The following is a 26,848-nucleotide window of genomic DNA, read 5'->3' on the forward strand; positions in this document are numbered from 1 at the left end:
TTGAGTAGCTGCTGTCAGTCATGTAATGTGCATTTGACAGGACGAACTGCACCTCGCGTTCGTTTCATACAAATTACAATTATTTCAAAGTGCACTTGGTTCATTTGAAAAGTAGAGTCTTGAAGCTTTATGTGGATATATTTTCCATGTCTGTAAAGCAAGTATTTACAAGAGATTCCAGTGTGTTTGTTGATCACCAAACTGTCGTAAAAGCTCACATCTGATCCGAGCTTCTCCCTAGAGAAATGTCAGTCTATAGCAATCGATGATTGGCTCCTGTAATAGTAGACGAAGCTTCATTGACATACTGACCATTACACTTTTCCACCTTTTAAATCTATACAAGTGTGACGTCTTGTGTATTCTACAGTTTTTGGCTTAACTGAACACTTGAAGCTTAAAATACTTAATGTAATAAATAATTATTAAAAAGTAATATTGCAAGACTTTTAAATTTAACTCAAATTATACTGCTTTTAAAATCACAAGCCAATAAAATGACCAGTCAAGTGGAAACATTTATATATTATTAATTATTGTATATATTAATAATACATTTTAATATGCATTCTAAACATTTCTACTTCTGCTGAGATTTACAGTTGTTAGATTCACAATATGACAAGTCATCTAGTCCTCCCAAAAGACATGGAAGCACTGTGATTCATGAATGCAACCGGCGCTGAGAACTTGCAGTGTTCATGCACATCACACACATGAGGTATGTGTGGCCTGAACCTAGAGACTGATGCAAAAATAGTAATGGCAAAGTGAGTAAGTGACACTAGCTGGGAGTTTTTATGCATTCTCCTTCAGGAAATGCACCTCATGTTTATTGGGCTCCTTTGAATTATTCATCATCTTTCAGAATTTCCTGGATTTTTTCTTGCCTTCATACAACAACCTCTGCATTTTGTCTGGTGTGTGGTAAGGCACAAACATATGATCTTCTAAGAAAGCCAGTGAAATGAGTTCTCTCTTAATTACTTTTTTTTCTTTAGGTGGGAGGTCCAATCTGACTGTGCCATTATTGTTAACAAGAGAAGGAAACCAGTCGGCCTCTTTATAACAACATATCACCCTGGGAAGACGCTGACGGGAATGTAAAATAACACAATTAAAAACAGGCCATGGCAGCCTCATCAGCCAGCTGTCCATCTGCATGTACACTCCATCCAGCAAACAGGAGCGCTCGCACTCTCAAGCACATGTAGGGACTCAACAGGAGATGCTCTAAGGGCTATCAATAGGCTTAATTTAATTATCATTCAGTTTATTTAAGAATATTTTATAAACTGTACACAAGTTGTAGAGCTGGTCACTATAGAACTATAGAAGAATTGTTTTTAGTAGTAAAATCAGAATAATTCCATCATTTAATTAATGAAACTATTTTAGCTCTGACTTTTTTTGTATTTTTAAAGCACACATTATCTACTGAATGCATTGATAACACCGTATGAATGCTCCACTAAACCTTTTTTTTGTGAGTGTTTTAACCATTCAAATTATCATAAAGAAAACACTGAAGTCTTCTCAACCCCTCACTCACATAATCCCTGGCTATTTCAACATGTAATGTAATTCAGTGAAACACTGTGATCATAGTGTATACAAAATTATCCCAACTTTGAACTAATTCCAAACAGAGTCATAAGTTAATGTTGTAAAATTACATACATATTGCAAACAAACAAATCGCAATTTGTTTTTCCAATATCATATTAATACTTAAGTCAGTAATCTGTTTTATTTATTAAATGGCATTTTGCTCTTATTCAACAACTCTTCAATGTCACTACTTGTGTACTAAGCTTTCAGAAATGTATACAAGCAACAACAGTTATTAGAAAGCAATAATTTATTAAATGATGTTTGTACGTCAGGTCAGTCCACCCGGATCAGCCCAAACGTTAAGTGTATTGCTCTAGGGCACAGCAGTGCTGGTTTATAGATCCTTCTGTTGTAACATCTTGAACCAGACCTGATCTTTAACCACAACATTACATTACCTTTGGCTTTGCCAGACTGCCTCAAAAGCAGCCCAGTAAAGGAACGCATCGCACATGCATCTTGCAACACATTGCCAGAACAACAGACAAGAGGATGTTGTGGGCATCTGGTGCGCACTGATAGGATCACACGTGCCCGACGAAAGCCCAAAGGCCAAAGCAACCCAAAAGAAAAGTTCCCCCCTTAATGAAATATAAATGCTGCCTTCAACCCAAGGTATGATATGTAATAAAAATTGAATAAGCGCACTAAGCGCAAAAACAAGCATTGTCTCGCAAACGGTGATTGTACACAAACTGACAGGCTGCATTAAAACACCATGTTATGGTGCGGAAGGAAGGGAGGGAGGGGGAAAAAAAAGAAAACAGTCCAAATTGGTCTTCTAACCGCTCTGCTTCCAACATATCAACAACTGTTGAGAGTGTACATTTGTAGTTGAATAATACATGGTATTCCTCTACACACTCTGTCAAACACATCACAGGCAAACAGGGGGTGAGTGCTTCTTGACTGTCTAAGCAGCATCCCAATTTGGTCCCCTGGATCTGACAGCCTCAAATATCCTGGGAGCATTTTTAAAAGGCCAGTGTTTGATGGATTCATGAAGAACACACAAATATAATTGCCATTTGTCACCGCGTGTTCGGCGTACGCCCTACGCGGGGACGGCGAGCCGGGACACCCAGGAGAGACGCCGCGCCACCGTGGTGGCGTCGCTTTCTATGTAAAACTGTGGATAAACACCCCTTTTGCCTTGGTGTCACAGAAAATAGCTCCGCTGGAAGAATTCGAAATTGTACCCCAAAGACGTGGAAGCAGAGCATGGCGGACCTCCCAAGAACGAATATGTATGAACGTCAACGGCGTGGAGCGGCATAAACAAGACGGTGAAAATTCGGTCAAGCAGGAGGGATGTCGGAAAGGAGGTGAGACGGGCCAGGATGTTCTCTCATTTGCGCTTCTCTCTATGGAGACTGAAAGGTAAAGAGAGAAAGAAAAAATAGAAAAGTAGGTCCCTTTATTTTTGCGGCTCCAGGCCTTTTAATATTTCATCCGGAGAGTGGAGCTGTTTGCTGTGCCCCATTAGGACACCCATCAAACGGAACATACATTAATTCACTTGTCAACTCATGTCATGCAGCTAAACAGCCCCCATCCATTTCTTATCATCATCTGCTAATGGATAACAATCATTACCTGTACAAAAGAGTTGGCCAGCGAAAAAAAAAAAAAAAGCAAAGTACGACTGGCCGACGATGAGAATGTGAGGGTCAAAAAAACAGCAGAAGTTCAACTGATTACATTTGTGAAAAATTTTCTTTAAACGGTGTGAATTTTGATTTCCTTCATGTTTCCTTTGAATGGGTTGACTGAAGGTACAACTTTCAACAAGAATAATAAGCAATTCTTGGAGGCTAAATTGATTGACAATGTGGTAGTGCAAATGCTTCACATTAGTTGTTACAGCAAATAACACAATCTTTACACAGCTAATAACAAATAGAAGGATTGGAAGTACATATATTTTATTTTATTTTTTTTTAAATGACACAATTTCTATCATTTAAAAAAAATAATAATTTAATTTTACTATTAACAAGTGACTTATTATCAGCCTATTAATAAGCTATTGTATGTTTATTATTACTTATCAAGCACATATTTTGAAGGATCTTACTCTTCCTATTAGGGCTGCACGGTGTATAGTTTTAGCATCTATATCGCAATGTGTAAATGCGCAAGATTCTCAACAGATCTGTAATGTGCAGTCAGGATTACACTTCATCATCATCTATATACAGGCTATCTATAATCCAGACGCAATTGAGGAGTCATTTCAGTTTAACCATCAAATTGAGAAAGTTTATCAGTTGTGTGTGTTTTTAAGGTCTGTAAGCATTTTAAGTGACTTTAAAGCATTTGGGCACAAGGAGAAATTGCATTTTGAAGCTTTAACAAAAATACATTTAATTATGTATTTAGTGAAGACTATAAAACATATGTTATGTATATAACGCATGTAATTATGTATATGAATGCATGCAATTATGTATTTAGTATGTAATTGTGTACATAGTGAAGACTACAGATAAAGATAATTTTATTTCTGTACCTGAATACTGGAATACTCTTTATATTGTTGCTCTACTGTATTTATCCATGCTGGTAATTGTATTTATCTATGCTGGCAACATTCAGAACCTATAATTGATCTAATTTTTCCGCACTGTTAAGGCTACTTTACACTTCTGCGTCGAACGAATGGGTATGGTTCAGCGCTGACTTCATGCAGTTGCATAATTTTGTGAGTACATTACATGTGAGCATATTTTTTGAGGCATAAAATCGCAATCAAGTTAAAATGTTTAATTAATCAAGATTTAGATTTTAGGCCAAAATGGCCCAGCCCTATTTGCAGATGCACTTCCCACTCAATAAAAATGTTTTAAACATTTAAAATTAGATCTTTTCAAGTTAGCTGGTGAGATATTTTTGAGATAAGTTTAAATGTTCTTTAAAAAGTGTTTTTTTACAATTTCATGCAGCCCTATCACCTATCCAATACCTAAAGCCAAATATTAGCAGTGTGAACAAAATTAAATACATTAATTTATATATATATATATATATATATATATATATATATATATATATATATATATATATATATATATATATATTATTATTATTATTAATATCATCATCATCGCAGCAAAAACACAATTTTTCCAATTTCCGAATCAAAGCTATTTTTATTTTCCAATCAATATCCTTTGAAAACTTCTTATAAAGAAATATTAAAAAATAATCCTTGAGACTTGGGCTTCTGTATTAGAATTTGTTTAGCTCTGTGTGTATAATATGAATGCAACACAAATAACTGTTTAAGGCTCCATGGGCCCGTCTCTCTGATTGAAATGCTAATTTGCAAATGTGCACTGACCTACCAAGAGAGTTCCCACCATCTCCCAAAACAGCCCGGGGTGGCATTTCTCCTAACAAACACCTATGGCAAGCTTACACCTTTCAATCCAAAGCAATACACTCTCTCAGTTCAAAATGAAGTCCCCGTATTTATAGAAACAAAACCAAGGGAATTTGGTTGGAGGGAAGGAAAGTAGAATGAATATTATTAAAAAGGGCTGGGATGAAGAAAAAAAGAAAACCTCCAGCATATTAAAAATCGTTTACGACTTGACCTTCCGACTCTATGGCAAGGTCTTACTTGCCAAGAAAAGAAGCATAAGAATTTTAATTTTCACTTAGGTGATCTACTGCCCGAGCTCAATCCACTTTGTAAACAAGCAGGTGAAATAAAATGTACAAGGAAAGGTGAAAATTGCACCAGTTAAACCTAGAACTTTATATTCAGTCGTACATGCACAACAGCCATGTATATTTTTTAGTTAAGTTATTTTAACTTTCATCCAATTTGTGCATTTAATACATTTATTTGAGACTCCTGTGTGTCTTGATCACAGTAATTGCCCTGTTCTTGAAAGGCGACCCAAATGTCACATGCCAGAACTATTTTAACTCTATTACGGCACCTCCTCCGGTTTGCTGGCACCCTACAATATCTAATTTCTGAGAGACACCGTGGCTCACATCTTATTTTATACTCATTTCTAGCAGAAGATGAATAGGTAGTCACTATTACTCAGCTTTTTTAGTGCTCCGGCACACTTTTAATTCTTTCTGACAATCATTTAAATTTGGCTGTTGGAATGAAACCTGCCGTATAGATGTGACACCTGAGAAGGCGTTTAATATTCCAGGGCCACCCTCTTTCACAGTCATTCACTGTCTGTCCTGCTCTCGCTCGCCTATTCTTTCACTCCATCTCTCTGTAACAATGACAAGCCGAGCCGGGCGTCTGGGATTTACTAATTTCAAATTTAGTAATTTGGCTGCTGATTGAGTGGGGGGGGGGGGGGAGAGAAAAAAAAAATAACCCCTTCGGACCTTGTTCTGCTTAATTACATTTTATAAGGCAGCCAGCAACTCCAAAGACAAGAAGGGAGATTGGGAAGGCTTGAGCTTTTCATCAATTATACTTTCATTTCAAATCTGCATTTACGCTATACAGCACGCTAGCCATCAAAATCATTAAAACCCTCCAGAAATCTGTGTGATAGGAACAGGGACAACCTATAAGAAGCCAAGCTATGCAAAACTACATTATTCAAGTGAATAATAACTGATTAAATGATCTGAGGTTTATCCTAGTAATACTGGACTTGCTTGATTAGAAATAGACAATTTACTATACAGGCAGCACGATGGCTCAGTGATTAGCACGGTTGCCTCATTGCAAGAAGGTCTCTGGTTCGAGCATGGTTTCCCGTTGTTCAGTGGGTTTCCTTCGGGTGCTTTGGTTTCCCCCCACGAGTCCAAAGACATGCGCTATGGGTGAAATAAATAAACTAAATTGGCCGTAGTGGCGTCACGGTGGAGCAGTGGGGTGCGTGATCGCCTTACAGCAAGAAGGTCGTTGGTTTGAGCCCCAGCTTGGTCAGTTGGCATTTCTGTGTGGAGTTTGCATGTTCTCCCTGTGTTAGTGTGGTTTCCTCTGGGTGCTCTGGTCTCCCTCACAGTACAAAGAAATGCGTAATGGATGAGTTAAATAAGTCCAATTGGCTGTAGTGTATGAGTGTGGGTGTTTCCCAGTGTTGGGTTGTGGCTGGAAGGGCATTCGCAGCGTAAAACATATCCAGCATAAGTTTTACACAGCGGATGCCCTTCCAGCCACACTCATACACTACGACCAATTTAGCTTATTCAGTTAACCTGTACCACATGCCTTTGGGCTGTGGGGGAAACCAGAGCACTCGAGGGAAACTCACGCGTACACGGTGAGAATGGATGTATGACAAATAAAGTAATAATTAATATTAAATTAATATTTAAAGGCGCCTTTGACACTCAAGGTCACTGTACAGAACAATCAGTTAAAATAAAAACACAATAAAAGTCAATAGAATACAATACAAATTTTTAAAAATGCAGTGAGTTTAAAGAGAATAAGCTGTTCTAAACAGATGTGTTCTGAGTTTGGATTTAAATTGTAAAAGAGAGTCTAAATTACGGAGATCAGGAGGAAGTGTATTCCAAAGCTGAGGAGCAGAGTGGCTAAAGGATCTGCTCCCCATGGTGACAAGGAGGACAGAGGGAACAGTGAAGTGAATGGAAGAAGACCTGAATGTTCAAGAAGGTGTGGCGATATGAACAAAATTAGTAAGGTACGGAGGAGCAAGATAGTAGATAGCTTTAAAAGTAAAAAGTATTTTATAATTAATTCTAAAAAAAGATGGGTAGCCAGTGAAGCTGTTGTAGAATGGGAATATGATGATTTTCTATAGGCACTGTGTGTATTTGCATTTAAACTACTCATACACTGAATGAAATTTTAGTGGGTCTTGTTTTGTAAATCATGTTAAAACCCAAGCAATTATTACAGAGAGAAATACATTCCAAATTACATGGGGGAAAATCCACCATTGATATTTTGATGCTTAAAAAAAAACTAGTTTTGTCTTTTACCAAGTGCAATACAGTTTATAAGTTCACACATTTCCTTAGATTTGAACCACTGGTGTTAGTGCTGTTGACCACATGCTCTACTGACTGAGCAACAACTCCTTGTTTGTGTTTCTGCTAAACAAGACCGAAACCACAGTTTTCCTCCTTTCACCTTGTTTCGAAACCCAAAACAACATTCCCGCAACTCCTTCCCTTCTGTCCTTTTCCATCACAGCAGAATGGAAGAATGCCATAAACGCAGAAGTTCTTCACAACCGTGCTTATAAAACGCACATCTTGCACAGATTTAGCACTTTTACACAGCTACCACATTTTCTCGAAAGATCAATTATGACGTGACTCAGACCGAGCCTGAGGGAGCTGCCAGACTTCATACGTCGAAGGGTGCTCCACCCTCCCTCCTGATGACTGCAAACAACACCAAAAAAAAAAAAAAACTCTGCAACACAGATGTGAAGAAACTGGGGGTGTATTTTCAGTTTCAGTTACATTGGTGACTCACAGATTCCACCAATATTCAACAAAAAAAAGAGCTTGTATAAGAATCCAGAGGCAGAATGAATCTCTTGGACGCCATACAGCACAGAGCAAGCCTTATAGAGGGACCAGCCTGGAGGGTTTATTAAAAAAATATATATACACCCCCATCTATGGACAAGGTTCCTTTATTTGCTCCGTTTCAATCTCAGCATTAACTGCACTTAATGTGACAGCTGTGGGTCACTGGACTCTGTCTTCAGGGTGCCAATCAAGACCTTAAGCTCGGGAATCAGACTAAAGGACAGGGGTGCTCGTCTGCTTCTGAGAGGCTTTTTAACGGGTGATGGCCGTATCGATTTTAGCCGTGGCGAGGAGCTCTGTCTGAATGGAGTGGGTCGGTGGCTCCCCGGTCACCCCCGAGTGATCAGAGGCCCGACAGAATGACCTAGCAGAGGTGCGGTGAACCTGCAAACATGCAGGGCAGGAGGGGAGCACATCACCAGAGATCCCTGTAATAGAAAAGGGGTTTAACCTTAATGTTGAAGCCAAAACCCTGTTAGGGGGGCAGTAATCCCTCCTGCTCAACTCTCATCTCAAGCGCTTTTCTAGCTGGAAAAGGCATGCGGCGTTGTGTTCAGGTTGCCGGCTCTCCAAGATGCATCGGTGTGCCACTAATCAAAGCGTGGGCCTGAAATCTACATCTTATTAACAGACGGACGTCACTTTCCAATTCATTATTCTTCGCATAGTTCAAAGCCTATAATGCGCGATGAAATAACAGCGAGCTGATGGTCAATGAGAACAATCAGAAATGCTAATGGCGTGGTAAACCTATACCACACAGATGTGTAGATCACCTCTCATCTGAAGTCATTTAAATAATTTTTACACACATGAACCTCTAAAAGGGCTGCGGCACTCGCGAAGGACGCTAATTGAAATGCTGAGAATTTCTTCCATATGAAATATGTCTACGGCAAGACAATGAGGAAATAATTAGCACAGAGGTAGAATCACAATGGCCATTTTAATCAACCCCTGCGCTAGCATTTCACCCTATTTATTCCAGTTTTGATTCCATGACCCACGGCTAAGTAATCACTTGAAAATTACTCCTCTGTTCTAATGGGCTCTTGCATAGGAGGAGCACGTGGTCTGAAAAAATTAGCATCTTGAATCAATCAACTCTTTCCGCCCAAACTGATCGAAAGAAAGGCTATCTTCAAAAGTGCATGCAGGTGAAATGCTCTCCTAGAAACATTGATTTGTTTTGGAGGATTAATAGCAAAGCCAAATCTTTAGTCAACAACAAATACTAGATCTAGTACCTAACGTAACATTACTACAAGTGAGATCAGAAAATTCCAGACATGACAGCATGATATGCATCCTAAATATGATTGACACCCAGGTTACTAATCAGTGATTAATCATTTCCAAATCTTTACATCATTACCTTGAAATTCATTCAGGCCAGAACAAGCTTTTCCATCATTCATCTGTGAGACTCACCACATCCCACACATTCGTAAAAGTCTGTAATATGTCTCTGTTCTCTGTGATTGGACAGAGATGTCTTTATTGCGGTCCAATAGATCAGTACGCAATTAAAAGAAAAACCCGACACTGATAGCTCAAGCACAGTACGTTTAACCATCGTCCACTTTTATCTACCCATACAAGTCAATGGACAATGCTGAATAAGTGTGATTCATCTTTAGACAGTAAATTCTGCTAGCAAATTAAAACTGAAATATGATAAAGCAAGATTAACTCGTGTAAAGTGGCCAGTCAAGTTGATTTTCTATCGATTTCCTGCTCTGGGTCCTAAATATCACATCACACTTCCCAATCCAATTAGCGCACTGCCTTACAGCCTTGCTCCATCCATAGCAGACCAGACAGATTCATACATGCTATAGTTTAGTTTCACATGCATTCTTGTGCAGATTTCAGTCACTTATAATTATTTAAGAGTCAAAAACGAGCATGATAATGTGGAAAGTTATCTTATATGTACTAGAACTACAGTATCTACATAATAATTTAATTGTAAAATATCATACAAGCCTAACATTCATTGCCTTTAATGTATTTCTGTCCAATTTTGAAGGAAGTTAAATCTATAAATGCCATTTTGATTTGGTGAGACAGATCACTGTACAGAGTTCAAATGACAGGAAATGGCATATTACTACAACCACTATTAACAAGAAAAACATGAACTCATAACTTTTTCATAACTGTGGGAACGGAAGCAGTGTAACAGCTTTAAAACAAAGTCACAAAGCATTAGATTCACCTCAGGTAAGTCATTCAGTATCCATTAGTGATGCTCAGTGTACTTGTACTGGACACATTAGCAGCAATTATTTTATCTCAAATAATATGTTAGCAGTCTTTCACACATGTTAATCTGGGAAAACAAAACAACGGATCCAACAGGAATGATTAAAGAGATGTAAACATCTCCCTCTACAAGCCATAAGCAGTTTTATCAGTAATTTAGCAGTAGTGAAACTGTTGGCATTAGAGGTAAAATTAGGGGGAACAATCATTGGAGCCTTGTAATTCCTGTGATTCAGAAAATGCTGAGAAATCATGGAAAAATTAAAATTATGTACAACAACGACACTCAACCTAGCAAAACGTTTAATAAAAACGTTTATTATAGGTTATACAGGTGTCCTAATTACATAATATACGTTTAAATAAATCTGTCAGGAAAACCAGTTACACTATGAAAGCTCCTGTACTGTGCAAATTACTATATCAATGAATTGAAGACACAACTTCCGGATTATGTTAAGATGTTAATGTAAATCTGCCTTATGAGGAATTTACACAAGATTTTTTTTGTGTTCGCCATGTGCCGATTATTACATATTCAAGAGTTCACACTTAAATAATGCTTTATAACTATGATAGCAGGTTTGGCATGCAGTCCCAAGGTTCCCACCAGGTCAGTGAGCATTAGGAGGGATACGAGTATTTCTCGAGAGCCCCGCAGTTAGATTTTTACCTTCACTTTGTTTATTATGGTGGTTCTAATTGATGTATGTATGTGTTAAGTGCTTGTGACTGTTAATACAATTCACTTATGTACATGTTTTTAGACTGTGAGTACCCAGGGAAAACCCACGCGAACATGGGAACTACAACATGCAAACATGCAAACTAGCAAAGTTTAATTAGAACTTGAACCATTGGCCCTCCTGCTGCAAGGTAGCAGTGCCAGCCCATGAGCCACCATGTCACCCAATCTTAGTATTGAGGAGGAGGGAGAAGGAAAGGATAGAGTTGGGGATTTTCAAAATGAAGATAGGGAATGATTAGGCAGGAAATTTATATAGTCATTTTGGAATGATCCATCAGACTATCTAACGATTAGCGATAAGGATCAGCTGTAGTCGATCATATCACATGCTCCTCTCAAAAGTAGTTTGTGAAACTTCACTAAAAACTGATAGTAACTGAAATAAATAGTTTGGTCTCTGATGTTATTTGCAAGCTATATAGTAAAGTGCAAGTCACTTTTGTCTTTTTTTCCTGAATAAATCTGTATTTAAAACAGAACTTGAAGACTGGCATACAATCTGTTCAGCAAACCACAATTTTATTTTTAGCTCTCCTCCCATTTTACCAAAAAAACACACTGAACCAAGAATTCAAAAACCAAATTATGCAGCAAACTGAGTTTAGCGTTACGCCCCTAATGTATTTATACACACACATAAAAGATTCGATTCTGGATTCTTGTCAATAAACTAGTTGATTGTAATTTCAGAAGAAAAAATCAGAAGAAAAATTGGAAGAAAGTAAGAAATATGCTATTTTTCTTGCACTAAACAGGATTCTTGCACGGTCCAGCAGATTTCCACAGAGCAGTACTTTGGGAAGTGGGTGTGTCAGGACTTTCCCCCTTTCAAACAACAAGTGGTGAGAATTTTCCAATCACATCCTTTGTCTTAAATCTTTGTTTCCCTAATTATTTCCAACCGACCCAGTGATGAGTGAGATTTTCCATCACTTCACATGCATTTGAGCACATTCGCATTAAACAATGCCGTGAGTTAGTTAGTTCAACAACTGTGCTGATCCACCCTTGATTTCGCATGCAGAGGAACAAACTTCAAGATGTTATCAAGCTCCACATTTTAAGAGTACACAAACCTGTATGAGCAGAACAAGAAAAGGTCTCTATGATGCAACAGCATGCTCAACCAGGTAACAGAGCTCCTATTTCAGTGCATTCAAGCTCTCAGCCGTGATTTCCAGATTCAGGCCAACCAAGGCCAAACCACAATGGGATATCCTTGCTCACTAAGCTTTCGAGACTTTGGCTGGAGAACAACTGGAAGAACTTTACTGCAATCGCAAGGCAGTGGTTCAAATTCAATACAATTTATTTTAATCAACACTTAAACTAATGTCAGCACCTATAGCATGATCTTAACAATGAAAATAAGTGCTTACGCTGAGATTATGCATTATCATCATGTCAAATCACAGCTACTCCTAAAGGCAAAGATTAACTGTAAATACTGAAATCAATTATCGTGGTAGTAAATGTTTTAAAATCACATCAGTGTTTTCCAGATGTAAGCTTCAGTGGTGTATTACTGTAGAAAACGCTGACAAAGGTTGATGTGTCAGCCGATAATGCAAATGAGATTGAATCGCAAATTCTTTGAAGTATATAGAGAAAGAAAGAAATTCTTTTATGTGGAGTCATATCATTTACACATCACTGACTGATTTAAAAGTGACTTTCTAATTCAATAAAACAGCAAAGAGGTTTTTCCATGAAGACATACTGTAGCATCTGCTGCATTGGTTATAAGAACTCAAAGCAATGAATCATTCTCATTCAAGCGAAGATGAAACTTGTGGTCACAAATATGCATAAACAAGAGCTACTGGAGCTCAGCCAATGATGTCAAGCATGTTCAGATTACAAATACCGCTCATTTGTCAACACTCACTTCTAACGAGATCATCACGGGTGTGGTTTTCGCTGATCATGTGATCCTGTTTGTTTGTAGTCGGATCTCCGGGTACAGCGGTTTGGGATGTTTCCGTTGCATCTACGGATTCATCAGCGCAGCGGTTGCATTTATCTGGACAAAAATAAAAAATATATATAATAATATAACAGAAGCAAACACAAGTCATGCTTTAAATGCTCTTCACGGCTGCCAAAACGTTACAAAAGGCCAATGCTGAGGTTCATATTGGCTCTCCTCAGAAACAGGAATAGAAAGACGAGCACTAATTTGCCAGATATAACAGATTCCTTTGGTGAACGGTTGCAAAACTGTGTGGGCGGACCAGGTAGGCCCGGGCCAGAACTCTGGATCTCATTTTCTCGATTGTGCTCCCGGGTACATGATACCTGCCAAGGTTTTTACAGCTATAAAGAGCACATTCATCTAAATTGGAAAATGGATGTGGGCAAAAGCAGCCTGATAGGCATACAAAAAGATAGGCAACCTTTAAACACTGCACTTAAACTTATTCAGCTCCAATTCCACAGCGCAAACTAGACGCTATTGCTTTTTCAATGCGACTATAGAGGCGGAAAGCAACCGCTTATTTATTTAGCATTGTCGAAGCAATCCTGTTACACAAACCTTTGCTTTTCCATCACTCAACTGAATGCTGGGAATAAAGCATGTGACTCAGCAAACAGAAGCAGTGTTTTTGTTGAGCCTGGAGTGTTTGGTTTATTTCTCTCTCTCTCTTTTCTCCTTTCTACAGCCCTCGTTACAGCGCATTATGGGACAAGATCAATACTATACAGTAGCTGTAGATACAGAGATTGATATCGCTTCATCTGGACTTGAGGCTGATGAATGGAAACCCTTTATTTCAGCCATGACTCTTCAAATGCACATACAGTACCGGCAGCCTTGTGATGCATCGCTGTATTTAGTGATTACAGTTTGAAATAAATTGCTCTATTCTCTGCGCATACACAGTCCCCGGGGAGGGAAACCCAGTCTTAACGGAGAGACTTTGAAGGCCCTACAAAAATCCATTTGTCACCAGAGCCTGTGATTGCTTACTTTGTCCTACTTTGCCATTTTTTGACAGTGCTATAATGATGCTTGGTATAAATAGGATGGTTAACGGTTCAGTGCTTAAGAAAAAAAAAAAAAAAGACGAAGAAGAAGAAGAGGGGGGCTAAGCTTATTTTACATGCGATAATCTCACAAGCAACTAGAAAGTTAATTAAAAACTATAATTGGCAGTGGTTCCTGCTAATAGTTACCAAGGCGCTCCTTCAATCTTTATTGGAAAATAATGAAAACATTATCATGCCTACTGGCGCAACATACATATGGGGAATCTGTTTGCTAGTTGCTATTTATGCAAGTCTGTTACTGTTGGGTTCAGCAAGAATGGGACACCAAGTAAAATGAGACAAATACATTTCACAATGGATTAGCTTTAAAAAGCAGGAGATAAATTTAATCTAATCATTAATCAACGGGTTAATATAAAGAGTCAATGATGTAATGAGAATGTACATGCCATCCATGCTGCTGTGAGCAACATTTAGATATGTAAATATGCAGGCTTTTATGTCAAAAACTAAATAATCAAAAAATGTATATGTAATTAAATAAGTATTAAAAATCATATTGTTGTGACTGTTTGCTTATATCATATTTACAATAAAGACTATAGATCTGGATGACACTTTGTATTGACATTTCTGTACAGAATAGCTCTGTCTGGATTACAGTATGTTGAACAAATGTATTATGCACGCGTTTTATGTGTAAATTAATGGACGAGAAGTTGACGAAGTTGGAGATGCTGTTATCATTTACCTGAAACTTCCACCATGAACCTGCTCAAATATGAACCAAAAATATTAATAAATAACACAAAACCATTTTGCTGATTATCTGTCAAACAAGAGAAATTAAAATGAAGGGACTTATTGTGTTCAAAAACCTATAATTATCACACTGGAGCTATTTTAATATTTGTTTTAACACAAGGGGGACTGTCATGGCTCTACAAAAACAAAACAAAAGGTTTTACTTGCAGTCATTGCTTTACTATGCAAAATTAAACAGTTTAAATGCCAGTTTGCAAATGTACATCTATAATTAGCATGCTTAACTCTCCAAAATATACATCTGACACAATAAAATGTTAATTAACCAGAAAAATTACGATACCACGTCTCTCACCTGTTGATTTTGACAGAAGTGGGTTTGCCTCCTCTTCAAGCTGCTTTTTTGGCCCTTCAGGCCCCTCCGGAGGTAAAATAGCCTCCGAGGACATGAGCCAGATGTTTAGATACTAAACACACTCAAAAACAACAATTCCCCACGGCAATCAGCGATCAAACCTGCAAATAAATAACAAACTACTGTCAAATTAAACAACGACTTGCTGCGTCAAAATAAACAAACAACTCCAATATTTCCTTCAGAGTGACGTCATCAGGCGAAATGTCGTTAAAACTTTCTGGAAAGTTTCGCTATGTGATTTTTCTCCTCGAAACGAAACCACAAACGCACTCATAAACGTCTTATTAACTTGTTAGGTCAACGATATTTGTTTGCCAAACATGTAAGTGATCGTTAAAAAGTTTGCTGATTACCTTTCAAACATGTCAACTCCCAAACGCGTTCTTTCTCATCATTTATTCAGGCAAAACGGCGTCCCGTTAGAAAAAAGGTTACCTCGGCTGCCTATTCGGGACAAAAAGTCCGTAAAAACAATGCGATCCCTCCCAAAAATAGTCCAAAATCACAGTCAGACAGAAGCTGAATAAGGAGTTTTCTGTGTGAGAGTCCCGCGCGCTCGAGCTGCTGCTGCTGGAGAAACTTTGAGCTGAAACATTTTCATCACATCCGGATTCCGATGATCATAACCAGCTGCATTCAGATGTTCCAGCTGAACGCGAACCGTGGAGTGAGACTGTTTACAAATCAGTCTGTGTGTCTGTCTCGCAGACATGCAGGTTTGTTTATCTAGCGATCTGAAGGAGGAACTCACTTTCACTTCACACTTCTTACAGTTCGTTTTAAGTTTGAAGCGTCTGAAATTTTGATTTAGCTATAAATATAAGAGAGGAGAAAAGAATAAATACATGAAGCTTTAACTTTGATCTTAAAAAGTCATCATCCCCGGCATTTGCCTGATATTAGGTTAAAAAAATAAGTAAACCATACAAAATTTTAACAAACAAACAAATAAACAAAAAATGTGATGTAGCCTAACTAAAGAGAAAAAGAGAGGGGAAAAATAATAAAGCTTTTACTTTAATCTTTAAAAAAATCACCATCCCCTGCATTTCCCTGATATTAAGTTAAAAATAAGTAAATAATACAAAATTATAACAAAGAAACAAGTAAATAAACAAAATGTTGATGTAACTATAAATATAAAAGAGAAGAAAAAAAAAGCTTGATCTTAAAAAGTCATCATCCCGGGTGTTTGCCTGATATTTATTCAACAGTGTGTAAACACAATTATAATAAATATATTTTTTAAAATTTACTTTTGGGTCTTACTAGATGAGCTATTTCTAACAATTCAGACAATTATGAAATTAATTCTTTATTCATGACAACAATTTAGATATATGTAAATAAATGTTGTTTTTGTTGTTTTAATAGCAAAATAAATTCACAAGATTTACTTACTAATCTATTTATTTATTAATATATGTTTTTATTTATTTGTGTATTTTAATTTTTTTTATTTATTATTCTAGTTCGTTATTTATGTTTATTTATATATTTATTTATTTATTAATCTATTTATTTATTTATTTATTATTTTGGTTAAATAGCATTTTTGTTTTATTTGTTGTGACTGAAAATCTGTGATGATATTTCACCAAATATTATTTATTATACTATATTCCTATATCTAATATTTAGTGTATTAGAAAATACAATAACATATGGTCCACTTTTAAATTATGCATTGTGTTGTTTTAAACATTAAGTCAATGAGTTATTATTATTATTGTTATTATTATTATTATTATTATTATTATTTGTTAATATTAATGTCAATGTTGATATGAATGCTATTATTATTATTATTATTATTATTATTATTTGTTAATATTAATGTCAATGTTGATATGAATGCTATTATTATTATTATTATTATTATTATTATTATTATTATTAATAATAATAATAATAATAATAATAATAATAATAATAATGTAAACGTTAATATTAATGCTATCGTCATCATCATCATCATCATCATCATCATCATCATTATTATTATTATTATTATTATTATTATTATTATTATTATCATTATTAATATTATTACTATTATTATTATTATATGGGCTTGTGAAATGCAATGCAAATACAATGCAATGCCATTGAAGAAAACTAGATCTGAAAAACTCATAGAAGCACACACATAGTTAAGGGGTCAAACTCTGCAAAGGATGATCCCTAAATTTATCACTGCATGTGCCCTTGAAGAAGGCACTTACCCTCAGTTTAGGAGTTTTCCATAAAAGTGAGAACAACAAATTTCCCTTGTGATTGCATCAGTTCTTACTCAGCCTTCAAAACCTTTAAACTCTGCGTTGTCTAAAATCTGCACGCATACATACACAAAGAGCCCTCATCTGATTCAGTCCATTCTGGCGGTGGCCTTGCTGGTGGATAAAGCCTATGAGCATGGAAGTGATTGATGTGAAATATGCCCTCCTCATTGACTGAGTGAACTCCATTTTCTGCTCCTAATACAGAAATCACTCCAGGTCTGTGGCATAATGATTTACGATGAATCTGTGTCAATGTTGAACTCACAAACCCCACCTAATCCATCTTGCGGAGACCCTCCTCGCTGCAGAGAAATGCTGCATTCTCCATTTATAAGTGTTGAATCTATTACCCCGCTGATTGGTAATAACTTTCGGCCTTTGCGCCCCTTAGACAGTAATTACTCGGATACTGATGCTCTTTGAGACCTGGCACTAAAGCTAAAACTCTGCATCAGCAGGGCTTAAAGCTGACCCACCTTGCTTTCAAAGTTATCACTTAAGAAGTTACAAGTATATTTAAGCAGTAGTTCGCCGGAAAATCAAAGTTCTGTCTGTTTTAGGCCTTAGGAGCATTTTGTGTGAGGTACAGATGTAAATTAAACTGTTATTTAATGACAATTATCCCCAAATCAAAGTCATATTGACTGATTTGATGAAGTCTGATTCTGAAAGAAGTAAATAATGGTAAAAGTGACCACAAAATTAGTAGTTTTTCTGAAAGTGAGATTTATACATCATTTGAAAGCTCGATAAACAAGCTTTTCATTGACTTATGGTTTAGGATAGAACAGTATTTGCATATACAGCGAATTGGAAAATCAGAACTATGAGGGTTTAACATTTTTGCATATTGAGAAAATCAATTTAAGCTGTTTAGAAATGCACATTGCTAAACAGAAATGAAGTTTTGATATTTGATAACTTACAAAATATCTTGATCCGTAGGGACAATTTATCCAAAACTGAAATGTGTGTCAGTGTTTACTGTCACTTGACTTGTCACAAACCTATTGTATCCAAAAAGACAAATTCTTATAAAGTTTTCATCAAAAAAATCTTCATCAATGCAAAGCTGCTTGGACACAATCTACATTTTTAAAGTGCCAAAGAAATAAGTTGGTTTATTCATAAACTAATTTCGAGAGGATCACGTGCTTATAATCAACACGGCTGGCTCCTTATTAGCTCCGTAATCAGCCCCATTAGATGATTACGGAAGCATTATAAATAACCTGAGTTTATCACTCCAGTTATCTTCGTCTTGAAGCTCCCCCCTTTCCACCCCTTCATCCTCCTCCTTTCCTGATGGGCGACACGGTGGCCCAGTGGCTAGCACTGTTGCCTCACAGCAAGAACACCGCCGGTCCAACTTTTCGGGCCGGCCGGTGTTTCTGTGCGGAGTTTGCATGATCTCCCCGTGTTCGCGTGGGTTTCCCCCGGGTTCCCCGGTTTCCTCCCACCATCCAAAACATGAACCATAGCCAAATTGACTAAAACAAATTATCACCCAATACAACCTCAGTTCACACTTCTCACGGTGACAAGCAGGGGAGTTTTCGAGACCTACCTGACCTCGAACTCCCCTCTCGCCCTTCTAACGGGAGGGAGCCCCGGGCTCGAGGATATTACGAGCTCAGGGCTCTCTCCCGGGACAGCATGCCAAATAAGCTTTATTGATTATCAGCTAAGTGTGAACTCTTGAAAGATCAATCGAATTGAATGAAGTTATAGATCCATTATTCTAGAGTAAATTATCTTTTTTGGGCAAACTATTCCTTGAAAATCCTAATGACTTTTGGCATAAAAACTATGCCATTCTTCATATATCCAGGGCCACAAATGTTATATTGCTTTAATATAGGATTTCTTCAAGTCAAATCTAAGACTTTAAAACTCTTTAGGAACATTTTGAATGAGATTTTAGACTTGCAGGGCTAAACACTAAGGATTTATTTCTAATGGCTCAGTTACCTCTAGGTTCAATACAATTCAATTAATTTCAATTTATGATTATTTATATTTATTTAAAATAGAAGTTCTAGTAAAGTCCAAATGATTAATGGTTTAGGATAGAACAATATTTGCATATACAGCTAATGGGAAAATTAGAAATATGAGGGTTCATCATTTTTACATATTGAGAAAATCAATTTAGAAATGCACATTGCTAAATAGAAATCAAGTTCTGATATATTTATTGTAAAAATTTACAAAATATCTCGATGGGAAATGATCTGTAGGGATAGTTTATCCAAAACTGAAAATTGTGTCAGCGTTTATTGTCCCTTGACTTGTCTAAAGAAATAAAGATCAATCAAATTGAATGTAGTTATAGATCCATTATGGATTAATTTTCTTTTTTGGGTGAACTATTCTTTTAATATCATTATAACTTTTGGCATAAAAAAATTCAGCATATATCCAGGGCAATAAATGTTATATTCCTTAAATACAGGGTTTCTGCAGGTTTCTTCAAGTCAAATTGAAGATTTTAAAACCCTTTAGGACCATTATGAATGAGATTTTAGACTTGTAGGGCTAAACAATAAGGATTGTTTTTTTCTAATGGCCCAGTTACTTCTATAACAAGTTTTGTATACAATTCAAAACAATTCATGTTTATTTCTATATCATTTTTACAACATAGATTGTGTTGAAGCCGCTTAACACAGAAGTTCTAGTAAAGTTCAGATGAATTATGGTTTATGATAGAACAATATTTGCATATACAGCTAAATGAATCAGTGTATTACTGGAAGATCATGTAAAGGGATGTGTTGCTTTAGTTTTCTTTCCATAATTAGGGAATTTAATTTTGAGAATTTGCTGTAAAAATGTCTAACAGCTGCTTTTGTATCTCTTTGCAATAAAAAAATAATAATAAAATAAAATAAATAAATATATATATATATATATATATATATATATATATATATATATATATATATATATATATATATATATATATATATATATATATATATCTATATATATATATATATATATATATATATATATATATATATATATATATATATATATATATATAAAGTTTTGACATGGATTATTGGTCATTGGGTGTTAGCTTTACTTATTCATAAGGACAATAAAGACCTGTTTAAAATGATTTTAGACCTACAACAGTATTTTAAAGAATTTAAGACTTTTTAAGGCTTAATTTTTTTTAAATGCAAGACATTTTAAAAACTCCATGGACACCCTGTGATAAATGTAAAAAGAAAGCCATTCCCATTTGAATATTTCATTGTGTTCCTTTCACACGGGACAGCGGCTCTCTGATTTCCTGTGTATTCCGCAGTGACGCCGCTGACAAACATTTATCTTGTGTTAAATCATGCGCTTCTGAGCCCGAGTAAGGAACTGAAGTCACAGAGAGTGCGTGAAGCCGTCATGTCGTGTCACTGTTGTGTCAGCAGAGCATCTGTCAGAGTCACATTTCAGAGGATAGGGGAAACGTCTCTATTGACTTCATCTGTTTGTGTGGCAGCATGCCTGATTGCTGAAACACTGCCAAATCACCCTGGGTAATCCCACCCGAACGCTGGGGTTCACAGTGCATGCATGCAGGAAAACCGGCTGTCACCACAACAACAACCGCTGACAAAAAGCCACATACCGTGATTTAGTAAATATTTGAGGTATCACAGCAGGCGTGGATGCATTCAGCGCAACAATCAAAGAAGAAAAATAAACCAGTGAAATTTTGAAGGAAGCTATACGATGATGACCCAATGGTCACTTAAAGAGATGGCTTACCCAAAAATGAAACTTCTGTCATCACACACTTGTTCCTAACCTGTTTGAGTTTATTTCTTCGGTATCAAATCACTGTCTTCCATATCATTTGTTTTTTCTACTATGGAAGTCAATGGTTACATCTTACGTGTTCAGCTGAAGAAAGAAACCCAAACAGTTTTGAATCATTTGAGGGCGAAGAAATAGTGAGTAAATTTTCATTATTTCAGGAAAACCGTCTGTCTCCACAACAACAATCACTGACAAAAAGTCACATGTCGTGATTTGTTAAATATCTGAGGTATCACAGCAGGCGTGGATGCATTCAGTGCAACAGTCGGAGAAAAAAACAAAACAGTGAAATTTTTAAGAAAGCTATATGATAGCCCAAAGGTCACTTAAAGGGATTGCTTACCCAAAAATGAAAATTCTGTAAGTTTATATTCATCCACTTGTTTCAAACCAGTGACTTTCTTTCTTCGGTTTAAAATCATTTGTTTTTTCCTACTATGGATGTCAATGGTTACAGGTTTTTACCTTCAAAATATCTTCTTTAGCATTCATCTACAGCAGGGGTGGCCAACCCTGTTCCTGGAGAGCCACCTTCCTGCAGATTTCAGTTGCAACCCATATCAAACACAGCTGCCTGTAATTATCACGTAGTGTTCAGGTCCTAATTAATTGGTTCAGGTGTGTTTGATATGGGTAGCAACTGAAATCTGCTGGAAGGTGGCTCTCCAGGAACAGGGTTGGACACTCCTGAACTACAGAAAGAAACCCAAACAGGTTTGAAATCATTTGAGGGCAAGTACATAGTAAGTAAATTAATTTTTTTCAGGAAAAACATCTCCACAATAACAATCACAGACAAAAAGCCACACACCGTGATTTAGTAAATATTTAGGTAACCTAAAATTGAAAGTTCTCTCATTATATACTTGTTCCAAACCTGTTTGAGTTTCTTTCTTCAGTTTCAAACCAAAGCATTGCATAGCATTTGCTTTTCCTACTATGGCTGTCAATGGTCTTCAAAATATCTTCTTTAGTGTTTAACCACAGTTTTGAAATCATTTGAGGGCGAGGAAATAGTAAGTACATTTTCATTATTTCAGGAAAACCGGCTGTCACCACAACAACAATCGCTGACAAAAAGCCACACACTGTGATTTAGTAAATATTAAAGGTATCACAGCAGGCGTGGATGCATTCAGTGCAACAATCAGAGAAGAAAAACAAACAGTGACATTTTAAAGGAAGCTAAACGATGACCCAGTAGTAACTTAAAGGGATAGTAACCCAAAAATGAAAATTCTCATTACACACTTGTTCCAAACATGTTTGAGTTTCTTTCTTTGGTTTCTTCCATTTGTTTTTTATACTATGGAAGTCAATGGTTTTCAGCTGTCTTCATAATATAAGTGTTCAACTGAAGAAAGAAACCCAAACAGCTTTGAAACCATCTGAGGGCGAGGAAATAGTGAGTAAAATTTCATTATTCCAGGAAAACCGTCTGTCTCCACAACAACAATCAAAGACAAAAAGCCACATGCTGGGATTTAGTAAATATCTGAGGTATCACAGCAGGCGTGGATGCATTCAGTGCAACAGTCAAAGAAGAAAAACAAACCAGTGACATTTTTAAGGAAGCTATAAGGTGACACTTAATAGGATAGTTCACCCAAAAATGAAGATTCTGTCATCATTTACTCATCCTCCACTTGTATCACAGCAGGTGTGGATGCACTCAGAGGAGAAAAATAAACCAGAGACATTTTTAAGGAAGCTATTCGATGGCCCATTAGTCACTTACAGGGATATTGATCCAAAAATGAAAATTCTCTCATTATACACTTGTTCCTAACCTGTTTGAGTTTATTTCTTTAGTATCAAGCCACTGTCTTCCATAGCATTTGTTTTTCCTACTATGGATGTCAATGGTCTTCAAAAAATCTTCTTTAGTATTTAACCACAGTTTTGAAACCAATTGAGGGCGAGTAAATAGTGAGTAACGTTTCATTATTTCAGGAAAACCGGCTGTCTCCAACACAACAACTGGTGACAAAAAGCCACATACCTTGATTTAGTAAATATTAAAGGTATCACAGCAGGCGTAGATGCATTCAGTGCAAAATGAGAGAAGAAAAACAAACCAGTGACATTTTTAAGGAACCTGTAGGATGACCCAGTAGTCACTTAAAGGGATAGTAACCCCAAAATGAAAATGATCTCATTATACACTTGATCCAAACCTGTTTGAGTTTATCACTTCGGTATCAAACCACCGTCTTCCATATCATTTGTTTTTCCTACTATGTAGTCAATGGTTTTCAGCGGTTTTCAAAGTATCTTCTCAAGTGTTTACTAAAGAAAGAAACCCAAACAGGTATGAAGCCATCCAAGGGTGAGTACATAGCGAGTAAATGTTCATGTTTGGGTGAACTATCGCTTTAAAAATGATTCTTTGAAAAACTCTGGTCCTCCAAAGTAATTAGCATATGAATAACAGCATACGCAGAGATCCTACGAGTACGAGGAGTGATATGCGATCCGCCTACCGAAGCAGCTGCGCTGTTTAGTGTGAGCTCCATGTAAGGTGCCCACTTTGAAGTTGGCGATTTCCTCAACTTCTAGATTGGCTTTGCTGAGAAAAGTGTGCCACTCAATTATGCCTGTTATTCATCAAGGAGAACAAATTGCTCCAAGCAGGCAGGCAGGCAGGGAGGGTTACCTGTAGCTAACAAAAAGGCGCAGGAGGCCCCTCGCGGAGCGGTGCGACTCGGCTCTCTGTGTTCTTACCATTTGGTTTTTGTTATGGAATTAAAATTTCACACCAAATGGGTAGAAGGAAATGTGGTGGAATAGGAAACCTGTAATTAGCACTAATGAGCTTATTCTTGGGCTCTGTGATTGGAATAAAAATGGGAGACTTACCGATTCTTTTCCCATCTCGACTTTAATGGCCAGCAAAAGAAAGGTGTCACTTTGAACCACGGCGCAGCCACAATGCACATCAGTAACTGATCAAATCTTCAAAGAAAGCTCGCAGAAGTCTCGGCTGAATGAAAAGAACTTAATAAGTCCCGCTTTGAAGCGGAGAGAAAGCCCCCCTGCTTCTCAAGCGGACCGTGAAAACTGGACGAACCCTAGCGACCTGGATGATTAATGGCGTTAAGGTTATTTTGGACTATTTTTTGGAGGTATTCATACACTCTTTTCCTTATGATCCTCATGCTAACGGCGCTTGTCATCTGTTTTATCAGCAGGGAGATGTTGTTTCAGTCCTGCTAGGTCAGGGGACATTATCAGGGCAGCGCGAAGGTGGCACGGATAAATAAACTCATTAAAACAACAGGCCTCATGATTAACGATGTGTAATTGCTTTGATAGAAAGGAAAACAAACATCATTTATAGCACGGCAAGAGAGAGAAAGAGAGTACAGCGGGCCGGCTTGTATATACGCTGACGCACATCTGGAAGGAACTGCTCAACCATTGAAATATGCAGGTATAATCAGTAGCAAATGTCTGCGCTGACATGTTGCGAGTTCATAAATATGTATCTCTCAAATAAAAGGAATTTTGTTTGCTCAGGGCCTGGGAGTTGTTAGGTAACTAATAACATATTTTTTTTCGAATAAAAGGCCGTGGTCCGGTGTCTGCCAAAGCGTGCAGCCGCGCAGACGTATATGAGAACAGCTGCGAAATGGCTAACAGGTTGTGATCAAAGTGCTGAGCCATATGCAGCCAATCTGACCCGGCTGACATTTTACTAACAACCTTAAATATATGTCAAATTATCCAGTCCCTCGCAGTGCTGCAGGTTTGCCTTTAAGGACGTGGGTGTTCATGTATATTGAATAAAAGGAAGGAACATGGTATGGAAAGACTATAAGTCAACTTTCTTCACATTCCTGCTCTCACTCTGCTGTATTTATCAGTATGCATTATTCCATTTATCACATACTTTATTCCAAAGCAATCTTAATTTAATGCAGCTCATCCTTTTTAGCAAGTTTATGCATTTCCTTGAGAATCAAAGCCATTTCCTAAGTGTTGCTAGTGCAATTCACTGTCTAAGCTACAGGAAATCTACATATTATAAATGTTTATAGGAACACTCTGTTTCTTTAAAACAAATTGAACACGTGCAGGTCTATCTTTCACAATTGCTGTGATGTTTATATTGATAAATGGCATATGATGCATTTTTTGCAGGATAAATAAAAGGGGATGAAAACTATTTGTCAGGAGGTTCAACCCCCCAATTACTTGTGAACCTGTCTGGAGGATTAAACTAATCATAAGTGTCAATTTTAGAAAATTGAAATTGCATGCATTATTTTTGTTAAGATTGGAGAATATTTGAATGAAATACTCCTATTTGAAAAACTGAAATTTAAGGCTTCAAAAAATCTTAATATTGAGAAAATCACCTTTAACTCTGATTGCCCCTCTACCAAACAGTTGACCATGTTTTTACTTTTTAAAAATGATGATCGCTAAAGTAATTTAAAGAATGAAAATTTTAAATAATGGCTTACACACACAGCATTGTTGGTTTACAAGAAAAAAAAATAAGCATGTTAAATGAGAATGTGAAATGTGTTATGGCATACTTTAAAAAGGTGATTCAGTATTCAAAAAATGTTTTAGTTTGAATAGTTTTAAATAAATTGGTCTTACACTTCATATTTTCAGATTTTTCATAGTACACAGTTGCAATGAAAATATATATATTAAACCATTTTAAGGTCAATATTATTAGCCACTTTAAGGTATATATACTTTTTTTCAATATACTACAGAACAAACCATCATTATACAATAACTTGCCTAGTTACCCTAACTTGCCCAGTTAACCTAATTAGCCTAGTTAAGCCTTTAAATGTCACTTTAAGCTGTATAGAAGTGTCTTAAGAATATCTAGTAAAATATTATTTACAGTCATCATGACAATGATAAAATAAATCAGTTATTAGAAATGAGTTGCTAAAACTATTATGTTTAGAAATGTGTTGAATAAAAAATCTTCTCTCCATTAAACAGAAATTGGGGGGAAAAATAAACAAGGGGGTAAATAATTCAGGGGGTTTAATAACTCTGACTTCAACTGTATGTATTAAGTTTGGTACTTTTACCATAAACCAACATATCAACCATTTGGTAGAGGCTGATGTTTTAGTAATTATGGGATCAGTTGTAAAAAATGCATTGAGTGTGTTAACTAGCTGTGTTAGGAGTTAAGAAATGTAAAAAAAAAAAAATTCTTGGTGGGGTAGTTGAAGGGTTAAGTTGTCCACATGAAGTGCTTATCAAAGCATTTTACTAATCAAAAATTAAGTTTTGATAAATTTATTGAAGGAAATTTACAAAACGTCTTCATGGAACATGATCTTTTCTTACCATAGCAGACACACAACATCATAAGACGTTAATATTGGGTTAGATTTAGGTCGCCAGCATCTAAGGACAACGTTATTTTGAGATCCAATAATGATGTGA

General features: G+C 36.6%; 1 protein-coding gene across 23 annotated transcripts in view; it reads right to left on the reverse strand.

Annotated features, from left to right (window-relative positions):
• Positions 1-26,848, reverse strand: part of mdfic (MyoD family inhibitor domain containing) — a 348,344-nt gene that overhangs the window by 289,338 nt on the left and 32,158 nt on the right. For 18 of the 23 annotated variants that reach the window (XM_073945437.1, XM_073945438.1, XM_073945434.1 and 15 more), the window contains exons 1-3: positions 15,662-15,907; positions 15,246-15,406; positions 13,023-13,157 (exon numbers count right to left, since the gene is read on the reverse strand). In XM_073945437.1, the coding sequence (XP_073801538.1) occupies positions 13,023-13,157; positions 15,246-15,339 (229 nt within the window). In that variant the 5' untranslated portion in view covers positions 15,340-15,406; positions 15,662-15,907. 23 annotated transcript variants of the gene reach the window in all.

Source organism: Danio rerio, chromosome 4, assembly GCF_049306965.1.
Source record: "Danio rerio strain Tuebingen ecotype United States chromosome 4, GRCz12tu, whole genome shotgun sequence".
In the NCBI taxonomy this organism is placed as follows: Eukaryota; Metazoa; Chordata; class Actinopteri; order Cypriniformes; family Danionidae; genus Danio; species Danio rerio.